The sequence below is a fragment of the Pseudopipra pipra genome, chromosome 15 (genome assembly GCF_036250125.1).
Source record: "Pseudopipra pipra isolate bDixPip1 chromosome 15, bDixPip1.hap1, whole genome shotgun sequence".
Classification (NCBI taxonomy): domain Eukaryota; kingdom Metazoa; phylum Chordata; class Aves; order Passeriformes; family Pipridae; genus Pseudopipra; species Pseudopipra pipra.
In genome coordinates this window covers 9908197-9933852 of record NC_087563.1, presented here as the reverse complement: position 1 = coordinate 9933852, position 25656 = coordinate 9908197, and the positions used below count along the sequence as shown (strand labels likewise).

At 39.7% G+C, this 25656-nt stretch overlaps 1 protein-coding gene across 2 annotated transcripts in view; it reads right to left on the bottom strand.

Moving 5' to 3' along the window:
- Window positions 1-4312: 4312 nt before the first annotated feature.
- CPEB4 (cytoplasmic polyadenylation element binding protein 4) overlaps window positions 4313-25656 on the bottom strand; it is a 42452-nt gene continuing 21108 nt past the window's right edge. Inside the window, exons 3-9 of one of the 2 annotated variants that reach the window (XM_064671772.1) lie at window positions 17886-17909; window positions 15870-16043; window positions 13444-13533; window positions 12831-12949; window positions 11854-11968; window positions 11490-11671; window positions 4313-8729 (exon numbers count right to left, since the gene is read on the bottom strand). In XM_064671772.1, coding sequence (XP_064527842.1) covers window positions 8502-8729; window positions 11490-11671; window positions 11854-11968; window positions 12831-12949; window positions 13444-13533; window positions 15870-16043; window positions 17886-17909 — 932 coding nt within the window. In that variant the 3' untranslated portion in view covers window positions 4313-8501. The remainder of the gene's footprint in view (window positions 8730-11489; window positions 11672-11853; window positions 11969-12830; window positions 12950-13443; window positions 13534-15869; window positions 16044-17885; window positions 17910-25656) is intronic. The other variant, XM_064671773.1, reaches the window with a different exon arrangement.

The following is a 25656-nucleotide window of genomic DNA, read 5'->3' as shown; positions in this document are numbered from 1 at the left end:
AAACTTTACCATATTTTAGGCTGCAGAGACTATGAAATTCAATATTAAAAGTTACTCCTGCTATTCTGGGGAATGAGCAGTCAGACCCTGTGTGAACACACTGCTGAGAAACTTCAGTGACAGGGTGGGGATCGGTCACAGGTTGGACTCAATGACCTTGCAGGTCTTTTCCAGTCTCAATTCTGTGATTCTCAGCAGTGAGGCCTCTCTGTGATAGCACTGGGGCCTTTGCAGAACTCAGATATTGAACATTCCCTGCCTCCATACCCGCAGGGATCAGGATGTTGCCAGAAAAGGAACTTGAGCAGGGCTCCTGTCTCCATGGATTGCTCACTCTGCAGAGAAAATTGAAGCAGTCAGTGCTTTGTTCCACCATCACATTCTTCCAAAGACACCCTCCCCCCTGTAAAAGCAATGCTTGAGCAAATTTTCTTGCCACTGACTGAAGAGCTGAGTTGATTTTGCCAGTGTATACAGAGCAACATCTGCCTGTTCACAGCTGGCCCACTGAAGCAAAGCTGGGGGCTACTGCCTGCTGCTTAGTGATGAGAATTCCTCAAAAACCTAAGAAATTGCATTTAAGTCACTGACAGAAAATTCAGAAACACTTGGCATGAGCATCCTCCAACCCAAACCAGCACTAGGCATGAGCTTAAAGCCACAAGCACTGTCTTGCAAAGCGACACTCCTAAATTGACAACTTAATGCATAGCAAGGCCTAAACAGTCCCTGAGCAAACTGATCCTGGTCCATGAGTCAGCAGCACTGTCAGACTGTGATTTACAGTGAGCACTTTTTCAAGCCTTGGCTTGGAGAAGGCTGGCAGAGACTTCTTTTTTCTTTAAATGCACTGCCCTACTAGTGCATTGCTACCCTTTCACAGATTTCAGATCTGGGCTGTTATTAAGGCACACAGTGTGTGTCCACTGCATCTACCCCATCACTCTGCCATTTAAAAACTGTGTTCTTCAATCCCATGAAAAGCAAATCAATTCAACCTGCTACAGTTTTGGAATAAAAAAATACCACATAGGTGAGAGCAATAAAACTAAGTCCATTTTAAACATTAAGAATAATGGAAACCCAAAAATGTGTCCTCAGAGTTACCCTTTACCTGCACTGTGTTCAGAGGATTTAATCTCAGCTTTCATAACTTACCAGAAATAAATTTCTGGAAGCATAGTCAAACACAGTCTTTATATATTGTTGTTTCGTATATACCAGGAGTACTGAGAACTTTTGACCAGCAGATTTTGTGACAGAACCTTAAGAGAACATGGTCTCCCGAGCTCCATAAACAAGGTGACTGAGAAAGCTTCCCTTAGTGATAGATATATTCAAATAAATCAACATTTAGTATCAAATTGTCTCTCTGACAAGCTCTACAAGAAGTCAGGAAATTATAGTTCCTGTGTCATGAAAACAGGTGATATCTGATGGCATCAATCAGAGCATCAGGATTCAGGAAGACTTTCAGTGATGTATTCAGAGCACTGATTCACCCTCTTCAATTTCTATGACTGCATAGACAGCTGTGAGTATATTCTTATCCCACAGGCTGTTTTTCATACTGACAGACTGAATCAGCTTATTTTACACAGAGGAAGAGATGCCAGTGTTTTTCCTCATCTATCCTTTCTGAGGCTATTACTTGTCCTAGATTTCCTGTAGGCAGGCACTGTGCATTTTGGGCTGGGGCTGAGCGAATAAACAGCAGCTGGAGAATCTGGACTGGCAAAACAAACTGTCCAGCAACAATATGACAGCTCAGAGACTGTCTGGAAGATACACCTCAGCCTTTAAATCAGCACAAGATGGGTTATATCCACCTCCAACCAATGTGGAATGTGGCAGCTCATTTAGTGCAAGGAGCACCAGGAGAGCTGGCAGTGACTGTGCTGGGGCAGCTTCTGCTGAAAGGAAAGAGCTGGGATTCCATACCGTAGAAATTCTGGAATTTCACCCAGCAGGCCAACCTCCATCTTCTGGAGTCTGCCTGTACCATTTATTTATAGCTTCAGGACACACTGGAACCCAAAAGGGATTTGTTACGTCATCTGTCCTAGAAAGTTACTTCCCAGCAATTCAGAATCAGCAAAGGCCATCATGTGATCACTACCAACAGTGACCATTTGGAGTTTTGAATGCTCCAGAGCTTTGGCATTTCACCTTACTGAGTTGAATGTTTTAGATTCTGCCTATATAAGAAAATTTCATTTATTAAATATTCACAAAGTATTTTGCAATCTTCAGAACAAAAGAATTTTAGACTGAATATGCACATCCTCAGCTGTAAATCAGATACTGGATCCTGATAAAACACTTCTAAGTTTACAGCACTTTGAACTGAAATCAGCCAGGGAGTGCCTTGTTTGTGAAGGACATTGCTGATTCCACCACCATGGCATCCAAAGACTTAAACCCTCCATATTCCAGGACTAAATTTCAAGTCTATCATAATTGTTAAAAAACATCAGATAAGCCTCTGGTAAGCACCATTTGCACTGGAAAACAATGACAGGAATTTGCTAACACATCGGAGAGGCTGAACTGTGACTATTTCCTAACAATCCCGATGCAGAGAATGAAGGGATAACTCTTTCCAGCCAAGTCACACTGGTTACTGCTGTCTCATGCTGCTTGGCTGGCACAAAGGGCAGCACTGATCCAGCCTCTCTTTCTCACCCAAAGCATCCCAGCTTTTCTGTTTACACACTCTCATTTTAAGGGAATGGAAGTACCTGCACCAGCCACCAGGGAAACTTTTCATTCTCATTAAAAACTAGTTTCTAAAGGCATTAGCTCCTACTTGGGAATCCTCTGAAGCCAATGGCAAGTGATGTAATCAGCCTCTGGCAGAACTAATCCCAACCCCGCAAGATCTGCATTTCCTGGAGCACCCACACAAAAGAATGATACTCACCATCTATTTAACATTTACACCACCATTCCTTCTGTGATGGCACATGAGATTAGTGACAAAACTCTTGAATTCTTTCAGCACAGTTCCTGCTGAATATCCTTGAAGAGCAAACACATAAGGTCGTAACACTTCAGGGAACTTTTCAGAACTTTAAAATTTAGATATTTTAAATTAAAGACTGAAATTAGCAAGCTCTTTAAAATGCCGGTTGTCCTCCTTCTGTTTCTTTCAGATCACAACCATGAGACAATTTAAAAAGAATCCTTGTCTGTCCACGCCTTGCTGGGCTCTGCCCGAGCCCCAGTCTGGTTATCTGCTTGTCCCAGCTGCACAGTGGTTTCTGATTGATATGCTAAAGAGAATTGGGATTGTTCAGCCTGGAAAAGAGAAGGGTTCAAGGTGACCTAATTGTGGCCTTCCAGTACCTGAGGGGAGCTGACAAGGAAATTGGAGACTACTCACAAGGGCCTGGAGCGACAGGACAAGGGGGAATGGCTTCACACTGACAGAGTAGGGTTAGATTAGGTATTGTGAAGAAATTCTTTCCTGTGAGGGTGGTGAGGCCCTGCCACAGGTTGCTCAGAGAAGCTGTGGCTGCCCCATCCCTGGAAGTGTTCAAAGCCAGGTTGGACAGGGCTTGGAGCAACCTGAGATAGTGGAAGGTGTCCCTGCCTATGGCAGAGGTTTGGAACAAGATGATCTTTAAGGTCTCCTCCAACCCAAACCATTCTAGCACTACCTGTGCCTCAGGGGTTCTCTCCTCACTGAACAGTCACCTGCCCAGTTACCTGGATCTCCCAGCTGTGTTTAGGGTTTCACCTCTCTGGATGAGCTGCAGAGAACACTGAGTACAAACAAGTGACCCAACTACAATTACCTGGCCAGGCTGACACACTTAAAGCTGTGCAAAGAATAGGAAGGGCAGTGCTGGAACTGCTGAAAGGCTTTTCCAAAGCTCCACGAGGTTTCTACTGAACACTCAACAAGCACCAAATTCACAAAATTAAACACTTAGCATGCAACACATGGACCCAGTGGGTAGATGAGTAGAGAGGGTTCTCGGAGCCTGATTCAACAGAGAGCAGCTCTACAGCCCTCCAGACACAGCCCTTCCCAGTGCGCAGCTCTGCCCAGGGATTTGGTACTGACTGGGTGCAGCGTTCAGGGCTCTCAGCATCTCTCACCCTCCTTCCTCTCCCCAAGGAAACCTCACTGCACTTTTGTGACCAGAACAGGGCACCAGAACTTCCCCTAAAGCCCTTTTCACCTCACACAGCCACACACGCACCGTAACCTCTGTCAAAATCACGTCCCCAAGCCCCACGAGCTTCAGCCACAAAGGAACAAGTGTCTACTGGAAGATCAAAATAAAAAGGTTAAGGAGAAACATTGAGTTAAAAGTTTTATTCATTCAACATCTCACATTACAAATATTTAAAAATTATATGCATACTGGTATAAATAGTCATTTGCAAACTATTTAATAACATTAATTTTCACTAGCACTTCAACAAATGAACTCTTTAAAAAAAGTAACTTGTGTTATATAACTTAGAGTAGAACATACAAAAATATGAACTTAAACGTGAAAATGACTTTAATAAAAAATGAATTACCCTTATTTAAAATGCTATAATAAATACTACAACCTCCCCATACACAGTAAAAACTATATGGAAATTCAGCCAAGTAGTACAATTAACTGACATACTTAAATAACTTTTCCTTCTGATAATATGAGCAATACATTGGGGGAAAAACATATTAGGGATTAGTAAAAACTAGACACCCACTTGCTAAAAGTTTCACTTCCAAAAAATATAACAAAAAATCTGATGAAAATTATAAAAACTAATTATACTTTAAAATTTAAAAATATAAAAAATAAAACAGTTGAATACAATATTGTCCCAATTCTTACAATGCTATCACAGTAGCTTTAAAATAAGATAATAAAATAAAGCAAATGACCAAAACCTTTTATTCCATTTTTTTTAAAAATAATCTCAAATTTACATTAGTAGAAAGATTGATTTCTGATTCTTTTCTTTAGAAACACCAGCAAGAAAGAGGATTTACTAGAACAGTAGAAAATGACATTTTTAAATGTCTGCAATTAAAAACAAAGAATTACACTGCAAAGATCTTCCAGAAGTCTGAAATAGGTATTGCACATAACTTGAAGTTAACTTGCCACAATTCATCACATTCAAGTTTTAAATCACCTTTGAACAGAAGGTTTTAACTCTTCAAAAACACAAGGGGTGAATTATCAAGTCTTTCCAACAGCATCCTTATAAAACGCTAAATTCAGTCACTGCAAGGTTGAAATTTGCATTCTGCAGAGGTCTGTGTATGGAGAAGTAGAGACTATACCAAAAAGCACGGGGCAGTGGGGTTCCTTTACATATAAAATAATCAGAAACACTTTATTTTACATTGCAAAAATAACCATGTAATTACTCTGTAACTACACTGGAAGTGCCTGGGCGGTGCCAGGCCAGGGGGATCCGACTCCACGCTCCCCAACCCCGCTGCTCATCGAAGGGACACCCCACGACTGGTACCTAATTACACGTTAATCACGTCTGGAGCTACATGGTAACCCCAAAACTACAAACCCCATGGAATCAGAAGGACATGTCATCACTATTGAAGCACAGAGTAATGTATATAATTGTTTATGCCCTGTAAATCGAAGTGTAACCAAAGGATCTGTAAACACGCTTGTCACACAATCACAAGTGAATATTAGTAGAATAACAATTTCTTACATTAGTCATGCATACTAACATTACATGCCTGCCACCCAGCAGACTCTCTTTTATTCTTTAAATATAATTTAAAAGAGCAGACACATTTCTGCATCAAACACCTAACATCGATTCTTTATTAATAATAAAAATGGCTAAACATTCACCAAAAACGTCTGCATTTGTGTATAATTTTTAAAAACTCAGTAAGAAGCGGTAGACAATTTTGATGGTTCTTGACTTTTAAATTTCTACACTATATTTATGCATTTAAATTTCATGGGTCTAAAGACAAGTGTCATTTGTCACTTTCATGCTTTTCTTCTTTAATTCTCAACTTTACATATACTATTTCTTAAATTATATGTACACCAAATACCTGGTGCTGGGTTAAGATGTTTAAGCAACATGCTTTCTTTTCTCTGCAGATTCTAAAATAGCATTGCCAGTGCACAACATCCATAATTCAAAATGTATGCAGAGCACTGAAATGTATAAAAAGCAGAATATAAGAAAATAAAATTTATTAAAATTATTTATATTAAAAAATGAAGTATATGAAGATCTCTCAGTAATAAAAGTACAAAAAGCTACTCTTTGCAATATGAAAAATTGAGGTATTGCATAAAGAGATATCCCGTCAGTGAAAAGTGTGCCTAAAAATGCTCACTGTTGGAAAAACAAGATATACAAAAGTAGTGCATAACAAATATACATTATGTGCATGACAAAATAAGTTAGCTACAAAAACACTGTACCGAAATTCAGCAGGTCATGTACAAAGGGAAAAAATTATTATTCAAAGCTAGTTCTCAAACAGTGTTATTTCTTGTAATGGAAACCCACCTCACCTGTTTGCTGGGTAGGATCGGCACAATAGCACACCCCAAGCCACCTACAAGCATTAAAAAAATTAAAGGAACATTCCAACTATAATTATGTACTTCAGAGAAAAAAAAGTCCCTGACAATCTACACAAGAGCACTCTGCATTTGCATTACTGTTGTCAATATTTTCAGGGATTTCAGTAAAAGCAGCTCCCTTGCTATACTTGACTAGTAGACAGCAAATGTCTCCATTTTGACCTTTGGAACTTGGTAAGGTATAAGTTCATTAAAGCCTGTATTGAAAATAAAAACTGCTTCTCATACAGATAATGGGGGCTGGGGGAAGGGGATGAGGGGGGCCCATGAGGGCTTTTAACGGAGCAGATGTTTTCCAAGCAGTGCTGAGGCAAGTCTTTGGTTTGGGAGACTCTGGGATAGTCCCAGGCCACTCAGAAGATTGCCAATAAATCAGTTTATTTGCACACTGCTACATCATCATTTGAGAAGTTGGCCAGGGAATTAGTTCAAAGGTAATAAAAATAATTTTCAGAACTACTCCTTCATTTGACTGTTTCAAACTAACCCCCTGCACAGCTCACATGGACTGGGTTAATGCTTCTCAAGGTACAACTCAGTTACAATAAAGCCGGCATTAACTTCGCAAGGTTGGCACTTCAAACACCTGCGTGTCTTTATCTCCCCATAGTTAGTTCTGGACAGGTGGAATCTTAGTTGGGATCCTTCTACAGGAAGAGTAAGAAAGGCGTGTGCACACTTGCACCATTCCATGCACAAATTCAGAAAATAGTGCAAAACAAGATTTAAAACTCCTTCAGTTCATGCCGTCTGTTACCGATAAATTTGAGGGGATTTTAAACTGACTTTACATGGGAAACCAATAAATAGCCAATTTGAGTTTGTGTGCCACAATGGAATATCAAAACTTCAGTAAAAATCAGTGATATCCTTGAGGTATCTTTAGGTTTTCTATTTTTTCACGTCAAAATGGAGAGCAAAAGCTGGCCCCTGATGAATGTTAGTATATTAGGATATAGAGTTATATATAGCCATCAAAAATAAAATCTATATATTTATCCTTCAGGAGAGGAAATGCCAGTTCACTAGTTGTCATTACTCTAGCTTTGGTAGAATATCTAGGGTTGTAACCAGACAATTGAGTTCTCTCAAAGAAAAAAAAAAGTGCACTCCCCCCTCAGTAGTAACTTTACTCAACTTTTACATTCAGGAATTCTTAAAATGTAATCATTTTGATGAAAATATAGTAAGCTCTGCCTATCTCGTTAGTAATTTGGATGCGGGTGGTAGCCAGAGGCACGGTCAGATACACACCGAGCTACAATTTCAGCCTCAAAACCCTTAAGAGATTTTAAAAAAAAAAAAAAATCATTATTATAGCGCTGCTTCAACTTTGCTCATGCATTTTTGTTGCTTTAAACATGCTCTTTCCTGTTGGTAGGTAAATGCTAACTTCATCTGTTGCTGGAAAAATCCAAAGTCCAAACAAAAAAGAGAGGCAAAAACAGGCTTCCCTGGGGGAAAAGTGTCAGAACAGACTGATAGTGTTATTGTTACATGGTTATTTAATAAAAGTATTATTATGTTCTTTATTAACAATAATTTAATTAAAAAACCAAAATACTCTATTGTTTCAATTCTCTTTTCTTAATATTTTTCTCTCCTCTAAGAAAACGTTGCAGGAAATTAAGTGTTCTCTCGGTAGTAAAGACAAGAGAATGCAACTCACTTGCAACATGTTATCGATACGAAAAGGAGTTCCCAATACAGTTTTCAATGACAAGGTTCTATAAAATACCCATATTATAGGTAATTCTTTCATTATACTATTGTTAAATTACAGACTACTACAAAAGGACATGCTGTGTGAGTAAGAGACAGGGCGGGGAGGGCTGGGGGCGGTCGGGAGAACAGAAGAGTGCACTTAATTGGAGGCCTGCAAATGAGCACTGCAGTGATCCTTTAGTTCCAGCGGAATGAAATATGTCTCGGGCGATCTCCTCCCTCCTTCACCAGGGGCTTGTGGAACTCCCTGCCAGCGCGTGAATGGATAGCAGCCCAGCAATATTCACAGTAATACTGCAGACAGGTAACGTTAGCACAGAAAAACGGAGCGAACTTCCCACCGCAACGGGCCCCCTGACATTCATCACAAAGCTGATCATCCAAGACATATGGCTTAACTTCCACCTGCGTTCAGAAAACGAGAAGAAAGTTCACAGTGCTTAATTACAATGTAGATAATGACAATTCCACAGCACCTACTCTCTGTGTTGTAGCAGGATGGCCATCAGAGTTCTGTAGCAGGGAGTTTACACTCAAGAATTTCTGCCCTGATTACACATGATCATGGCTGTTGAACACCCAAAACTCCAGTCACTTGAGAACAGTTCTGCTCCCAATCCCTATCCTTAAAAAAACCCCAGAAACCAATGCTGACCATCAGCATCACACATGCTGTCACTGATTTATAGAAAGGCCCAATCAACCTATTGCTGATACACAGACTGCTATCAAACCCCTGGAAAATCCTGAGGGGTTATTTTTAAACACGGTGATACCCGATTAAGATCCTCCCCATTCAGGCAGGAATGGAAACTATACAACACTGTAACTGCAGATTAAATATGCATGTGGTCTGCAAATTGCAATGTCAGAATTCCCAACATTAAAAAAAGTCATTTATTATCTAAATAAATAGCTCATGTCTGTATTTTTTTTTCCATGACTTAGTCCTCTCAGCAAAGGAAATCCACCTGATCTTGTTGGGATACAATGAGAAGCTTAACAGGGAACTGATTCCCGCCTACGCTGTTGGCATTAAGGGCCAGGTGATGGGCTGTAATTCAGTGCAACAGAAACAAATATAGGTACAACTTCCTGCTCTAGAAGTGTTTGTGATCCTTCTCTGAAGCCCATTTAATTAGATGTATTCACAAACATTTTCAAACATCCAGACTTCAACTGGTATCTCTACTGTTATCTCTGCATCTGCCCCCGGGCTGCTCCTCTCTGCACCTCATAAGCCTCTGAAATACCTCAGTCAAATAAGGACATTCACAAGTTCTTGTGTTTTAAAACTTACCCGATTTTATCACAGTCCAGACTGAAGTAGCTTGATGTCATTTGTGCTTACAGGAAATATAAGCTACTTAGAGACAGCACAGCAGCCTTTTTAATGACCTCAGTTTTTCTCCTCTTCCAGTGCTCAATTTGCATTTCCCAAAACCCCTTTGTGCCAGCTCAGAAGAATGAATTTGCAGAAGAGCAGAAGCAGACAACAAATATTCTCCATCCCCTAGTCTGCTATGTAGTGCAAGGCTGGGAATGTATTGAGGAGTGTTGGCTTCTCCAAGTGCTAAAAGGACGAAGATGCTACGCAGGCCTCCTTCAGGTGGTGGTTCTGCTCTGTTACCTCTGCTCAGCCACCTTCAGAGGCCAAACCACAGCACAGGTGTCCTCAGCACATTTATTCAGAGTGTGATAGGAGCTGTAACTGCTCCCTGAGCTGGTTACAGAGAGATTTCCCAGCCCCAGAGAAAAAGCTTTATCAGGTCCACTTAGGGTGGCAGCACTTGGCAGCAGTGCAGGCCACTGAACACTTCATTTGCATTATCTCTGTGAGGGCACACCCTTTAGCAGCACCTCCTTGCCTAATTTTACAGGAAATCCCTTATTGTTACTAATTTTGTTTTTATTTTTACAGAAGAATATTATTAGAAAATTCTTAATAAATAGTACCTTATTAATAAAAAGCTGCATTGCCACTGTTGTACTTTTACCTTCCTCATGCACCCAATCCCTCCTACAATGAATCCTCTGAGCACTTATCTCCACACATTTATTCTGAACTACACAAAAAAATGAGGAAATAAGGAGAGTGGGAGGAGAGAAGGAAGGGGAAATGGATTGCAAAATCTTTGCTAGAGTTCACAAGTACTTACTTAAATTTGTAGTCCCACCAGCTTCAATGGACCTATTCACCCAAGTGTCTGCTTATGCAAGCACAAGTTGCACAAGGGCGGCCCAAATTATTTGTTCAAAGCTGTTCAGAACTTATTTTGGAGCCAAGATTAGAACAAAGACATTCCAATTCACAGGCCCACAGTCAAATTGTTGTTACAATTCTTCTACCCAAGCTTTATAGCCAAAGCAGGAGTGAAATGATAATGAGCTAATCAGCCAAGTTTGGAGGGTTTCCGCTGTATTAACTATAAAATTAAGATCAGTAGTGACAGTCATGTAGGAAAAATCCAGGGACAAAGGATGAATTAGACAGAACAGGAGATGTGAGCATCTGAGTTTCTCAAAATTGTGTTCTGAAGATCACTGTAACTGGCAGGTACATTTTATAGAGATGAAGAGAGCAGAAGCAAACTGCAGATCCATTTGGCATATTTCTCTAATTTAAAAAAATAAGGAATAAAATAATAAAGGAATAAAATAACTAAACACAGCCTTTACACAAGCTGTGGGGGATGACTGTGAGGCTGCAATGCACACAAACAAGTTTAAAAGGCATTATCATGATGGTCTTGGACACGCAGCACACACTGTGTAACCCTGGGGTGGTTCTGCCCTTCTCCCAAAAGATGCAGAGCAGGAGTAAGAACTGCTCCATCTTTGGCAGATACATTACACAAACACTACAAATACTTGCAGTGGGAGCATATGATGAGTGCAATATTCTTATAAAAGGGCAAGGCAGCTGACACGCTTCCCACTGTGCTCAGCAATTCGAGAAAGTCTGTTTCACAGTTGCCTCCCACGTTCCAGAACCAGCAGCTCTGTACCACTCCTTCATCTTTATTCCGTGTTGTATCTAAGTGGCACAATCCAGCCCTAAATATGCAATTAATCTGATCTAACATTTACAGCCTCCGCAGTGACACGTGTTTACAAGGAAGAGCGTTTCCAGAGGAAGCGCGGAACGAGGAGCGCAGCCCTTACCCGTTTATCAATCTCTCCGTGCTGCAGCTGAACAAAGCGAGCGCTGATAGCAGCAATGTAACTCTGTTGATTAGAAAATGCAACCCGCCCAGCTCCTTTGGGGTACTTCAGCTCGGGGTCTGTGTCGATTCCAGCATAGCACACCCCTCCGTACAGCCGGTCCATGATCATCGCCAGCTCCACTGAACCACAAAGGAAAAACAAACGCCGCTGTAGAATCGGCAGGTTTTTTCCCAAAAGCATCAAATCGATCGGTCCAGTTGTGTTCACATCCCCCACTTAATATTCCCTTGCTGAATTTCCCCCACTGCTCCCCAAACAAGGCTGCACATCCAACATGCCCAGTGGAACACGCAGTGTGTACCTGCTCGTAAAGGCCGAGGAACACCACCAACAAAAATGGTTTTTCTTGGGTCAAGAGGCTGTGAACCATCCATAACAAAATCACTATCACTAAGGTTCCAAGGCCGGATCTGAACCTATGGACAAAAAGCCTTTTTTTTTAACCATTCACAATTCAAAGTATCTCAGTAATATAAACTAAAACAGTGTCCTACAAAGAAGAAAACTTCTTAAACAGCCGTACTTTGTAAACTCAGTTTCTACTTGTTCAGCAATCATTTCTCAAAATGAAGTGGTAATAAGCTCTCTTAAGACAGACCATTTGACCGTACTAAATTTCAACACTTCCTTGTTAGCCAAATTTCTGGGAAAAAAAGCTCACCCTCTACTTACACATTTACTTAATCATGACTGAACTGTTCTGTACAACTCCCCCCTGGTGCTCACAGATCTACCCTGCTCATATTGTCCCAGCCAAATGTGAGCACTAGACCAGCCTTATCTCAATGCAACAGGCTTCAGGGTTGCCTGTTTATTTACTATGCTGCTTTATATTTGTCTACAGCTGGCCAAATTTGAAGCACAGGAATACAGCAGAATTCCCTCCAAACTCTTAACAAGCTTGCATCAGCCCCCAAGCCATTTGTACTAATAATTTATACTTCAATGCCACGCTGTGCTTTTTAGGATTTGTCTCTGTCAAAACATGTTACCTGCAACACTCAAAGACATTATGAATTCCACATTTTCATCAATAACAAGCATAAAATACCTGTCTGGAAACACATCTTTTTCTAACAAAAATATGCATTGTAACTAGACTAAAAAATTTCATGTCTAGTTCAATAATAAGTAAGTTGGTCTCTTTTCTTTGAAAACTTAATTTGACATCTTAAAAATTTTAAACACTAACATTCTGAAGACAGAAAAGATGCATTTGAAGAGGCCAGTTTTTGGTTATCACCCAGGAATTGTGCAGGCCCTGACAATTCCACCTACCGGTTTGTCTTTGATAGTGGGGCTGGAAACACAGAGATAGAGCTTTCCATCTTCTTCAATACATGCATCAATCAGTGCCTGCACAGAGCTTTCATCTTGGAACAGCAAAAATGCATATCCTACCAAAGGGAAAACAGGCACATAACTGGTTTTGCCTATTTGCCTATAGGATAATAATTTAACCCAGAATTATGCTTGACACCATGTCATCACACTGTCACACAGCAAGGGATGAGCTTCAAGGTGCTCTCACACATTTGCAGCCCTCTGGTTGATCATATAAGAGACAAAATCTTTCCCAGCTTCTGTGGAAGCCATTTAGTCCCTTTAAAGAACTATTTAGGGTTAGGTTAAAAATGAAGAACAACAGGGGGAGAAAAAGCAAAATGGAATAAAATAAAAACAGGAAGCTAAGGAAGAGTTCTTTTAGTGAATAATAATTGCAAAGCCACACTCTAAACTTCACCAGTTTATAACAATCCCAAGGACTAATTGTTTGGATTTTTTTCCCCTAAACATTGTGTCATTGTAAAAACAGTCTTGTCTAAAATGGAGTCTTATAAAGAAAAATTATTCTGAAATGCTCATATGCTGTTGGTTTTCAGTTATTTACCTTTAGGAGGAAAATAAGATTTGCTCTCTGCCTTGTGTGGCCAGTCTACAATCAAAGGTCCAAAGCGACGAAAGCTAGCAGTGATCTCATCTGTAACAGGAGAGAGGAAAAGGCATGAATTTAAATCAAAATAAATTGAATTTAAGACACCTGAAGAACACTGATTTCAGGTAGCTTCATCCTATAAACAAACATTCTGTGACCCTCAAGGTTCAGCTGCTCAAAGCAATGATCAGTAGCTGATGAGGAATCTTTATAACAAGAGAACACCTGTTGTGAAACAAGACAGACCAAATATCAGGCTTTTCTTTCTATTTTTAATTACAAATAAAAGTTCATAACCCACTAATTTGCAGGAATGGAGTCCCTCCATCTATACAGTTATAACAATCCAGCTTCAGCTATTCTCCCACAGAGTTTAGAGGCAATTTGCTGACTTGCTAAGTAAGCAATCAGCTCTGCCAATACAATTGTGGAGGACTGGAAACAAATAAAGGGCCTATCCCAAGACCCAGCCATGCCTGTTCCCATCACATGCCAGTGCCATATGTGCACACACCATCTGAGCTTGGCCTCAAACTAAAGCAGAGTGAACCTGGAGGACAGTTATGGAATTTTATAGGTGAAATGGCAAAAAACATGTTACTGGAGCAAGGAGCAATTCTTGTATCCATTTCAATTCTGCCCTTGACCTCAGATTCCTGGTAGAAATTTGCATATGCTAGTTCCACAGAAGCCTTCTACTTGGGATTTTGTTCTTGAATTTGAGTAATTAGTCCCTTTTCCTTCTCCACAGACACAGCTGAACCAGCACCAGTTAAAGCTCTCTGGACATAAATTTTTCATTCAAAAACTGAAACAAAAGGAATAAACTTCACATTGCTGGAGCATCACCTAAGCTGGCAACTGCTCAGCTCTACTCTGCTTCTGTACCATCTTTCTGTACCACCACTGTGGGGGTTCCTAATACACATTTTAGCAGATTTTCACCACCACATGCAGTTAGAAAGCTGAAAAGGCATTGCCAATTATGTCTTTTTCAGTTTGGTTACACAATTTGATGACATTGCTAATGAAATAGTGACTGACAAGGTTCTCTGTGCCCTTCAGATCCTCAGGAACACCTCCAGCAATGTTGTGTGTCAGGATTACACACTGATGAAGACAGAAACCAAGAAGAACAATACTTGCACTACATATCTATTCTTAAAATTAATCTCAGTTCAGAGCAGCACTTAACCCAAATTTAATGTCAAAGCACATACATGAAATGCATTCTAGAAACAGGATCAGAAAAACCTTAAAAATTCAACTGTGGTGCAGATTTTAAACTAGATACTCCTTATTCTAATTCACACTCGTGCAGTTAACAGGATGAGCCCTGACAGAAGCAACTCGGAAATTCAAGTCACTTTCGTTGTACAGGAAGATCCTGTTCTTCAATATTTGGGGTCCAGAGACCAAAATATTGACATACTCCTCTGCTTTTAAACCCACAAAGGTGACAAAGTTAAGAAACTAGCAAAACCCAAACAACAACAACAAAGAAAGAGAGACAACAAGGTCATTTTCCCTCTTGTAAACACCATGTTATATTTGACCTTTTAATAACAAAGTAGCTCTAATGTTTGATGTGAAATTCAGGTTGCCATGTCACAGCAGTGCACACTGCCACACATTATGAGCTCTCTGACATAATTAAACAATTCTGTGATTAAAAAAAAGCAACTTCTCAGATTTATTCCTGCTTTTCTTTTAACCACTATCCCAGCACACTCAGACTTACAGAACACAGAGCTCTGGTGAAACAAAGCTTTATGACATGTGTGCATGACTTTTTTTATTTATTTTTTTTTTATAACAACTGCAATGTTCTGCCACCTGTGTCTGTCTGATGGACCCACCACAAATTCCTGGTGCCTCACGGGATGCCCCTGCACAGATTCACTCCTGTCTGGGTTCTCACCATGCACATGTTTGAAGCTACCACAGGACACAAGCACTGCTGGAAACAACCTCAACAGCTACACATGAGCAACCAAACAGAGAGTTAGGACTTATTGTCCCATACAAATTTTATTGAACCCTGAGCAATACTTTTCTTACTACTGACTTCGGGGGCCTGTAAAATGATTGCAATAGATTTCTGAGTTTCAACAGGTGATATTTGCTTGTTTATTTTTGCACTTTTATACTTTTCATACTGCTGAAGTCAGGTAAATGTGTGGTAACGTGATGCTACAGTCTAAAGTGACCTGAATTCTCTCACATTTGGCACAGACTGCAAGTGGTAAATGCAAAGATCCATTTCTGTATCAAAGAGTTTGGAAAACAATCGTTCCTTAGCTAACAGACAAAAGGTTTCACACCCCAGCTTTGCCATTAAGGCAGAAGCAGCTTTTCTGGGTGAGATTTTCTGGGTGTACCTTCATCAATGTCCGGTGGCAGTCCCCCCACAAAGACTTTCCGGGAATATCGCTCCACGCGCTCTCCGTTCTGGTGGGAGAAGCAGTGAGGTGATCCCAAACCACTGTGCAGAGTCTGATCCCCACGTCCATCATCCAGGAAGCCATCTTCCATTGGAAACAGTGAAGACTGACCTGAAGAGGGGGTTAAAAAAAAAAACAGGAAAAAAAAAACATACTAACAGAACAAAGCACACACTGTTTAAATAATTGGAAAAAATGCACCAGTTGCTGCATCAGCAGAACTGTGAGCAATCCGCCCTCTGAACGAGCAGTTATGTTCTCAATTTCATATGACCCTTTTGGTTTTCAATAGCATTCAGCAGCTCAAATGCATTATTTCCTACCTCCTTCATAACCTCCCTGCTGCTAAGACAGACTTGAAACAAACTGGTATTTCTAACAAGTTGACCATTTTCTATATTTCATGTTTCCAATTAGATTTCTTTTAACAAGTGTAAAAAGAGAAGGGAATATAAGCAAGTCAAGCCATATATCACATTTTCCAGTGAACAGCTTCTTACAGTGAGTCAATACAATTTCATGGTGCAAATGGGAAAACAAGAATTCTACCAGCTAAATACATCACACATTTAAATTAACTGATATCTAAGCATATCATAAACCACCCACTTGTAAATAACAGGAAAACAGGAAGACCCACTGTCATTTACTGCAAAGACTGAAAACTGTCCCCCCTACAAGTTTACTTTGATGTTATGACAGAGTTCCGTTAATGGAATCGTTCTAAGAGAAAATGTTGTAAGCTTCCCCTCACAGTCCAGCTTCCCCCTATGATAATCCTTTATCACAGATTTCCTAATAATATTTGTTACTTTCAAATAATATCCTTTTATTATAAATGCAATTGCATAACATCATAAATAGAGCACCTGCTGTTCTCTTCCATGAATTCCCTCTTTAGTTACAGTATTCAAGAGCTACACAACAAACTGAGTAGACTTCTACTCATTTAAGGAGCATTTTAGGAATAAATATATATAGGGAAAGTAAGCAATGAGGTGTGCTACAAGCTTTAGGATACATTTCCTTTTGCCTATGATGGGATATACTATGTCTGCTATTTCAGGATTCATCACAATCTACCGCAGAAATGTACTGGTGAGGTTAATTTATCCTACTCTTGCTTCCTTCCTTTGAAAGAAATTGATTTTAAAAAAGAACACATCTTGAGAACAGAAAATTTGACCAATATCCAGACGTTTGCCATGCAAAAAATCAAACAGCTAACAATGTGAAAGAAAAAAAAATATAATAAAATCCACTGTCCATAGAATTTACATGAATAAAAAATGGAAGGCTTGATCAGGTTGCTTTATTTGCAATTTCAATAATATTTTATACACCTTTAATTAAAATAAAAGTCACGTATAATCAGGCCTATTTCTGTAGCTGGGCAAACCTGCTTCCTGCTCTGAGAAAAATACTGTAATATTGACTTAAACATTGCTTTTCCCTAATGAACTGCTGCACATGTCATTTGTTTCATGTCTTAAGATCTCAGTCCTGCAGGTATCGGTGGGAGGGAGCAACTCCCCAGACCTAACCAGCCTTTTCAGGTTCATCAGCTGCTGTTGGGTAACTCAACACTCACATTTGCAGGATCTGGTTATTGAACCCAGCAGGACATACATTCACTATAGACTATGTTCCATCAGCACCCAAAATAAACTTCTCCAGCATTGGCATTCATAACATACACACAAAGAGCAACACAGCCCCCCGGGGTAACAAATCATACAGGTGATGTCCACTGTGAGAACTGTGACCATTTCAGCCTCAAGTACTCCCTAGTTCAGTTAAAATGTTGATTTATGGCATGCAGACTATGTAAATTTATGTGAAACTGCTCCTTTATCATCTTAAATTTTGGACTTTGCCCTCTAGTAACAACTTAAGGTTATTTCTCCCATGAGACATTGTCAACATTAGAAAATTAAATAGGAATATTGTTACCTCGCCTTCTCCCATATGTCCTTGCTGCATGTTAAATGAGAAAGAAAACAGCCTTTCAATCATTGTTATAAGGACCAAAAGACCTTGTTTTATTGCCTTTATACTGACTCAGTGATTCTCAAGCCTTTTCATATCCAGGTCATTTAAAATGGTGTTCACAAGCTGACCCCCCCACCCCCCACGACTTCCTCACACCATCTCTGTTACTTACTGATAAAACACATTGACAGGAGACTGACAAAGTGGATATGGATAATGAAAGAGACTTTTTGAAAACAATTTTAGTCCTCAATTTGCACATTAATTTTTATTTATTTCTTTATTTTAATCTATGTCTAGGTGTGTGCCTATAAGCAAATGGATCTTTTCTCATGCACCAAGTTCTCTGCCTTGCCAGGCTGCAGAATACTCTAACACTGATCTTCATCTGAGCTGGAGGAAGAGCCCCAACAGAAAGAAAGGGAAAGACTATTGGGTTACGTTCTGTTTTGAAATTAGGTTGATGTAAAAGCTTTGCACAACCCACAAAATCCTTGGTTAAGTTATTACTGGCAAATAACCAGCTGAAATACTGACAAGTCAAAGGAGAAAATGTCTGGGCCACTAAAATTGCCTTCCAGACCCTCTGCAGTCTGTGTACAACAGTGTAGATTATCTCATATTAACTCAGTACACTTTACTGGAATAATTCAAGTTACCCACTGGTTCCCACTTTTCATGTTTCAGAACAAATCAATTCTACCACTAAAAACCACAACATTTTCTGTGCTGGCTTCCAGGACCCATTGTCAGAGCATGGCCAAACTTTCTAATCAAACTTGCACATTCTTTCTCTTTTAATCTCATTAAAATCTGTTTCTGAAAGTAGGCCAACTGTTTTCAAAACTTGGATTCTCCTGGCAAGTACTATGAGAAACTCTGAGCACATCATGTGTTTTATTTTGCTTCCCCATTCAAAACCAAGGCCGACAATTTAAGCATTTGAATATTTGTAAACCACAACAATACAGGAGTCGTTTCCTCTTTCAAAATAAAAACTGTATCAGTCCAATTTACTTCATGATTATTTAACATCTGTAAGATCATTTCACTCCTCTGATCTTTTGCAGGTAGAGGCACTTACAACACCAAGAACACAAAATGTTGAAGCCTCGGGTTTTGGACTGGAGCATATTCTTGAGGCACAGGTTTTAGGGGAGAATCTTAAAGGCTGAGAGCCTTTACAAGTATAATTTTTTCCATGGTAATTTTGAATTATACAAATCCAGGATGCTGATATAGTCCTCAAAGCAGAAATTTAAGGTTCTTTCACAGAAAGCAATCACAATCTTACTGCATCCCTGACAAAACTCAGCAGCCTTTGCACGTTTTAGAGAACATCAAGCACTTTCAAAACCAGCTCTGCCTATAAAGCCATTAAAATCCTGCCTGTGGTTTCTAAATTACTAACAAAACCACACAGCCTCCTTCACTCAGTACACCCACTCCTGGCAGCAGAGCACGGAGCACAGACCCGATTCCCACTGCGGATCTGTGACCACAGTCAGGTCAGAGGACTCCTCACACCTTCATCACCTGTGGCACTCAAGGCAACAGGATTTTTCTGCTCTACCAGAATCAAAAACAACAAAAAAAGGTTCACCCACCAACTAGGACATATTTCCAGTGCCAAATACTACTGAAGAGGTTTTGAGAACCAAATACTAAGATTTTTTTTCTTCTACCTAATTTGCTTCTTATTTTCTGCATTTGCTTCATCTAACCCGCAAAATACCAACATCTGACAGTTCAAAACATTTCTCAGGAGCCACAGTTTATAAACTACCCCAGTACAGCACAGATACAAACTTTCTCTGCTCACTGAATGCAGAGTTCATCACACGCCATTAATTTCACACAATGTGAAACTTTGTGAAATACAAACAGCATTGAAGTGAAGGAATGTTCTTTTGGCAAGCCAGGAAAGCAGCTGAGTTACCCTTTCTGTCCCTGGCTTTCATAATTTCATATTAAGAAAAATCTTTGCTACAGGAATACCCAGCTCAGCTGCTACACAAATGAAGCCTTAAAATGCTACCAACCATGGAAAAAGATTTAATTCAGGATACCACAACACTTGATCGTCCCCTAAAAGAGACAACTACAAAGTTGGTTTGGATTCCTCAGATCTGTTTTTCCCTTTCCCATTTCTTCAGTGTTTCAAATAATTGCATAAAGGGCCTAGGAGAGATTTACTTATCTCACAAGATGTTTCAGCAACAATTATGTTACAAAACCTAAAAAACACAAAGTGTTTGTGTAACTAATTCATCTGCTCATTAATAACAATTACTTTGTCCCCTCAGCCTGCAACACTCCTTTCTATGCTTTCTATCCTTTACTGCAACACTCCTTTCTATGTCAGAAATAAAGCCATGCAGAAAGTCAATGACCTTTTGCAAAGATCTGCTGCTTTTACTGTCTGTCATTTTAAGGAACATCATGAATAAGAAACCCACTCAAATTTTTGTGTCTTCTCCTCATTTGAGCCCATTTCCCTCTCTCCCTTGTTTTTTAAAAAAACATATATTTTGTGTCTAACATAACTCCAATTAAATATGCTGAGCTTTCTTCCCTCTACAGGAAGCACTGAAAAGACTGTCAGGATGTTGTGTATAATCCCACATCCCAATGACATTCTGCTGAAAAAGTATGAAAAATATCTGCAGGAATCTTAAATCACATCCTGAACCCCAAACTTCCTACAAGCTTGGCCTGCACAAAGTGTGCCCAGGTTGAGCACCTGGTTCTTGCTGCCTTCCCACCTGCAGAGTGATTTCAGGTGTATTTTATATCTATACCACCATCAGCTGATGGTTAAATATTATATAAATAGAGAAAAGTGTAAGAATCCAGATTTTTTTTTTAAAGGGGTATAATAAGGTTTTGTTTATACTGAAACCTTTCTGTATTATTAATGGTAGCTGGTCATAGGTGACCAGTTGCTTATACTGAAAAGCAAATATGACCAACACCAAACATAGCTTCAAGCTTTCACTCAAACTGTTCATACTCTGAGAGGCATTTTCTGCCCCTAAGCAGAAGCAGGGAAGGTGACTTGTTGCTGGGCTGTTTTCTGTTTCACTTAGGACTTAACTTTTACAGAAACAGAAGCATCAAAGTTCCACAGGATTATTTCTGAAAGTGAGCTAGATATCTGTTGAATCTATTAGAGAAAACATTTACACTTGCCTTAGTTTTACTTTTAAGTTATAGAAAAATAACTGAAATACAATCTGGTTTAGCCATTACAACACCAAAGCCTTATTTTTACATTTTTTTTCACTGAACTATGTTTTGCAATTATAGCAAGATTTACAACGCTGTGCACAAGGCCATTAAAATATGAACTATAATATTTTACTACCTTTTTCCTTACTACTCCCTGAGGGCAGGTAGGGTTGACTGTAACTCAAGAGAGAGATTTTATCATCATTTCATGTTTCACAATGCCTTTCAGATGTCATGCATGGATCACATGTTTCTACCACAGGTAAGAGCACATTTCACAAGAGGTTCTATAAGGTCACCTCCAGCCCAATTTCACATCTCTATAAACATCTCCTTAACCAAACCAAGAGCAGAAAAATTCTAAAGAACATCTATTTTTAACATACCTTTGGTTAAATTATCTCTATATGAGGGTGCAATTTAGACACCCAAACAGATATTTTGCAGAGAGGTATATATAGTTTCTTAAATTAGAACATAAAAATCTTATCTGCCTATATTATACACAAAAGTATTTCTTTCTATTTAATAGAGTCTTACAACTTAAGTCTTAGATGACATTTTCAACATGAAAGCAGATGACTGACTGTAGTGACAGGACAAGGGAGAATGGCCTCAAACTGACAGAGAGTAGGCTTAGAGTGGATATTGGGAAGAAATTCTTCCCTGTGAGGGTGGGGAGGCCCTGGCACAGGTTGCCCAGAGAAGCTGTGGCTGCCCCATCCCTGGAAGTGTCCAAGGCCAGGTTGGGAGGGGCTTGGAGCAACCTGGTTTGATGGAAGGTATTCATGTCCATGGGATGATCTTTAAGGTCCCTTCTAACCCAAACCATGGTGGGATTCAAAGGCAGGCAAAAAAGGTACTCTTTTTTATGCATTCTTTGATTTTAGTTCTAAAATAGTATGGACAAAAGAATTAGGCTCCAGTTCTATGACTGTTAACATAAGCCATGTGCCTGTGTGCAAAAACATTGCCCCGTTCAAGCCCTTAATCTCATTCCAGTCAAATTCTCCCCAGCACATGATATTTTGACTGTGGAGCAACAGCCAATGCATGGTAGAGAGTGGCACCGACCCAGGATACCTGATCCAGCATAAATTCCATCAATACAGAATAAACTGAACAAAATTTTTAACAAATCTGCACTGACACTGAACTTATTCCATGTCAGACCTTTGCACCTTACACTCACAGCCATCTTTGACACTGTCAAATGAGATTCCTGTTTTAAAAACTGTTTTCCAAAATAAGCCACTAAAAGGGAATATAAGAGATTCCCTTTTTTTGGTAGATTTCAAACACTACCAAACTTCAAAGAATGAAAAACATTCCAATAGTACTTTCTTAATCTTAAAACAACCTTAAGAAAATTAAGCACCTCTATATATACATCTGAAGAATGTGTATTTGTCACACTTTTAGCAATGTCAAAGCCAGTATTAAATCAGCAAAGCAGCCTCAATCTGGCTGCAGAGTAAAATCAAGGATTTGCACCTTTGGAAGTACTGATTCTGCAAAATTAAGCAGCAGAGATGCCAAAACCTGTATTTCTCTTCCTAATATATTTTTAAAGAAATACAACGTAAAAAGAAATTTTTTAAAGCATGTTATAAGAAATACAGCTCTAGTTTATGTCCAAAATGTCCAAACGAATGCTGAAAAACAAGAGTACTATTGTAGATGCAAATATTATGCTTTATTTCAAGTAAAGCCAGATGCCTGAAGACAAGTATTTACCATTCCTTCTGTCGAGAACAGTAACAAAATGAAGTTTGTGTTATTCCACAGCATTCAAGTACAGGTCTGACTAGAACCTTTAATTTTAAATTACAGGTCACTGTCACAAAACAACTGACAAACAAAAAGCAAACAGGTTTCTTTTCTTCAAAAACCCTGAAGAGAATCTACCTACACAATCATTTGGTAAGTAACACTGTTTTACCTGTGATTATGTTGAATTAATTGGGTTCACATGGTAAAAAGGTAGAATCTGAGTGAATGGCACAAAGCAGATTCTCAGCATAATAACTGCTAACAGTGAGTGTTGACAACTTTATACATCAAATAACTGGGGGATGGAGGAGGAGAAAAGCTGAGAAATACTCAAAGGGAAAACTACAGTTCCCAAGCCTTGTGCAATGAGCTTCAGATTCTTGGGACTTTAATCTGCCTAAAGCAAAACTGCCTCAAGGAAGAGATGGTGCAGTTATAGTCAGAAAAGAATCATCTTTGGGGGGAAAAAAACACACTAAAGGCTCTCATTCTTTACAGGCTGCCCAGAGAGGGTGTGGAGTCTCCCCCTCTGGATTAATTTCAAACCCACCTGGACTCATTCCTGTGTCACCTGCTCCCGGTGACCCTCCCTTGGCAGGGTGTTGGACTGGATGATCTCCAGAGGTCCCTTCCAACCCTGACAATTCCAATGGGACTCCCTGATTCTCATGCACTGCCCATCCCAGCTGCAGTGGCAGGCAGGGACAAGAAGGCACAACCTGCTTCCAACTCGGCCACTCCAGCCCAGCCCAGCTGCAAATCCTCCTTTGTCAGGAGCTCAAGTGAACTCGATTGGGCAACTGAGACAAAAAATCCTAGACATGATTCCAGCATGTAATTACAGAACCACAGAATCACTGAGGTTGGAAAAGACTTTCAAGATCTTCGAGTCCAACCTGTGACCCATCACCACCTTCTCAACTAGACCAGAGCACTGAGTGCCAAGTCCAGTCATTCCTTCAGTACCTCCAAGGATGGGGACTCCACAATTCAAGCCTAAGTCTGAAGGGGAAATGGGGGAAAAAAAAGGTTAACTATGAAATTCAGTCTGTGTGAGGGCTTTAAAACCCACCACCACTATTATTGCTTTGCTGCTGATGCTCTCAGGTCTGTCAGACTAACACAGGGCCATGTGGGCTGAACCTCAAGACGTGATTTTCCTACATTTCAACAACCACTTAACTACTCCTGAAAGGTGACAAACCAAATACAGTCTCCTTCATCTCAAAAAATACAAAAGCTTCAAAGCCAACTTTGAAGTTTCCTTCGCTATCAAAATACAAATAAATCCTCTCCTAAACCAACCTGCTATAAATCCTAAACAATTCCTAAACATAATTACAGCTTTGTCTACAAGGTATTAGTATTTTTTCCCTAATTCCAGTTATGTTACAGTGCAATACTGCAAATCAATTTAAGTGAAACCCTTAAATATCATATGTATTTGAACATTCTCTTCTCCAGGAACCCCCACAGGGTCTGAGATAAGAAACCAAAAGCAGAAGAACAAATCATGTAGCACAACCCTCAGCTGGAGACTGGATGTTCGTTGGAATTATACTGTATTTCAGGAAAGCAGGCACCCTACTGCTGGTGGCACTGAGCTTTATTTTATATTCATGTATGACTGCTGGAGAAGAGACAAGAAGTTATAAAAACATCCAATCTTTTGCCTCAATACATCTTACAATTTATGATATAGAATAACTGGCAGCATTTATCTTTTGAACACTTAAAGTGTTACTACATTCACTTTAAAATTTAAAAATGAAGGCAGAATTTGCGACTGGGAGAAGGAAAAGCATTACACAAATCAGCTTCTCAGCCACAAAACTACTTCAAAGGTGGTAACTTCAGTAAATTCCAAAACACGTATTAATGATGGACTTTCTGACAGAAGGAAAGGGAAGGATGGGATGACATATGCTAAAAAATGTATTTTCTAAGTGACAAAACAATTTATCACACCTATTATAGAATTTATTGAACAACTTATGAAAACATATGGAAAAGGTGCAAAAACTTCCCACATCTCCCATTCATAGTCACAGTTCTTATCACTGTGTTCCCGGACTCTTCATACGTAGCATTTCACCCCAAGAGCTGTTGGTATCTGCCTACACCATCCCACCAATTCCCACACCAGGAATTCTGCCTGTGCTTTACTGAATCACCTGCATGTGACTTGCAGGAGCTAGATTTACACCACAAGATTTAAACCTGGGTTCCTGAAGTACAATAATAGGTTCAACGCAATTTATTTTTGTCTGTGGAAGGAATGATCACAAGACAGCCTGGAATGCAACATGAGGGCTTTGTTCCTTTTTTAACCATCCTCTTACTTCACTCCCAAAAAATAAAGGAACAGTAACACAAGCAAGTCAACATCAACCTATGAGGAAAGGCTGAGAGAATGGAGATTGTTCAGCCTGGAGACAAGAAGGCTTTGGGATGGCCTAATTGTGGCCTTCCAGGACCTGAAGGGAATTTACAGGAAAGATGCAGAGGTGTCCCTGCCCACGGCAGGGGTTTGGAACTGGATGGTCTTTAAAGTCCCTTCCAACCCAAACCATTGTGGGATTCTATGATCAAGCACTCTCCAGTCTCTGCAGCACAACATTTCCCCATTTTTAATTTTTACAGTAAATAGCATAGGTAAGACACTAATTTTTCCAGTTACATAGGTGAAAAAAATGTACTATACACTTCCCCACACCCAATCCAAATG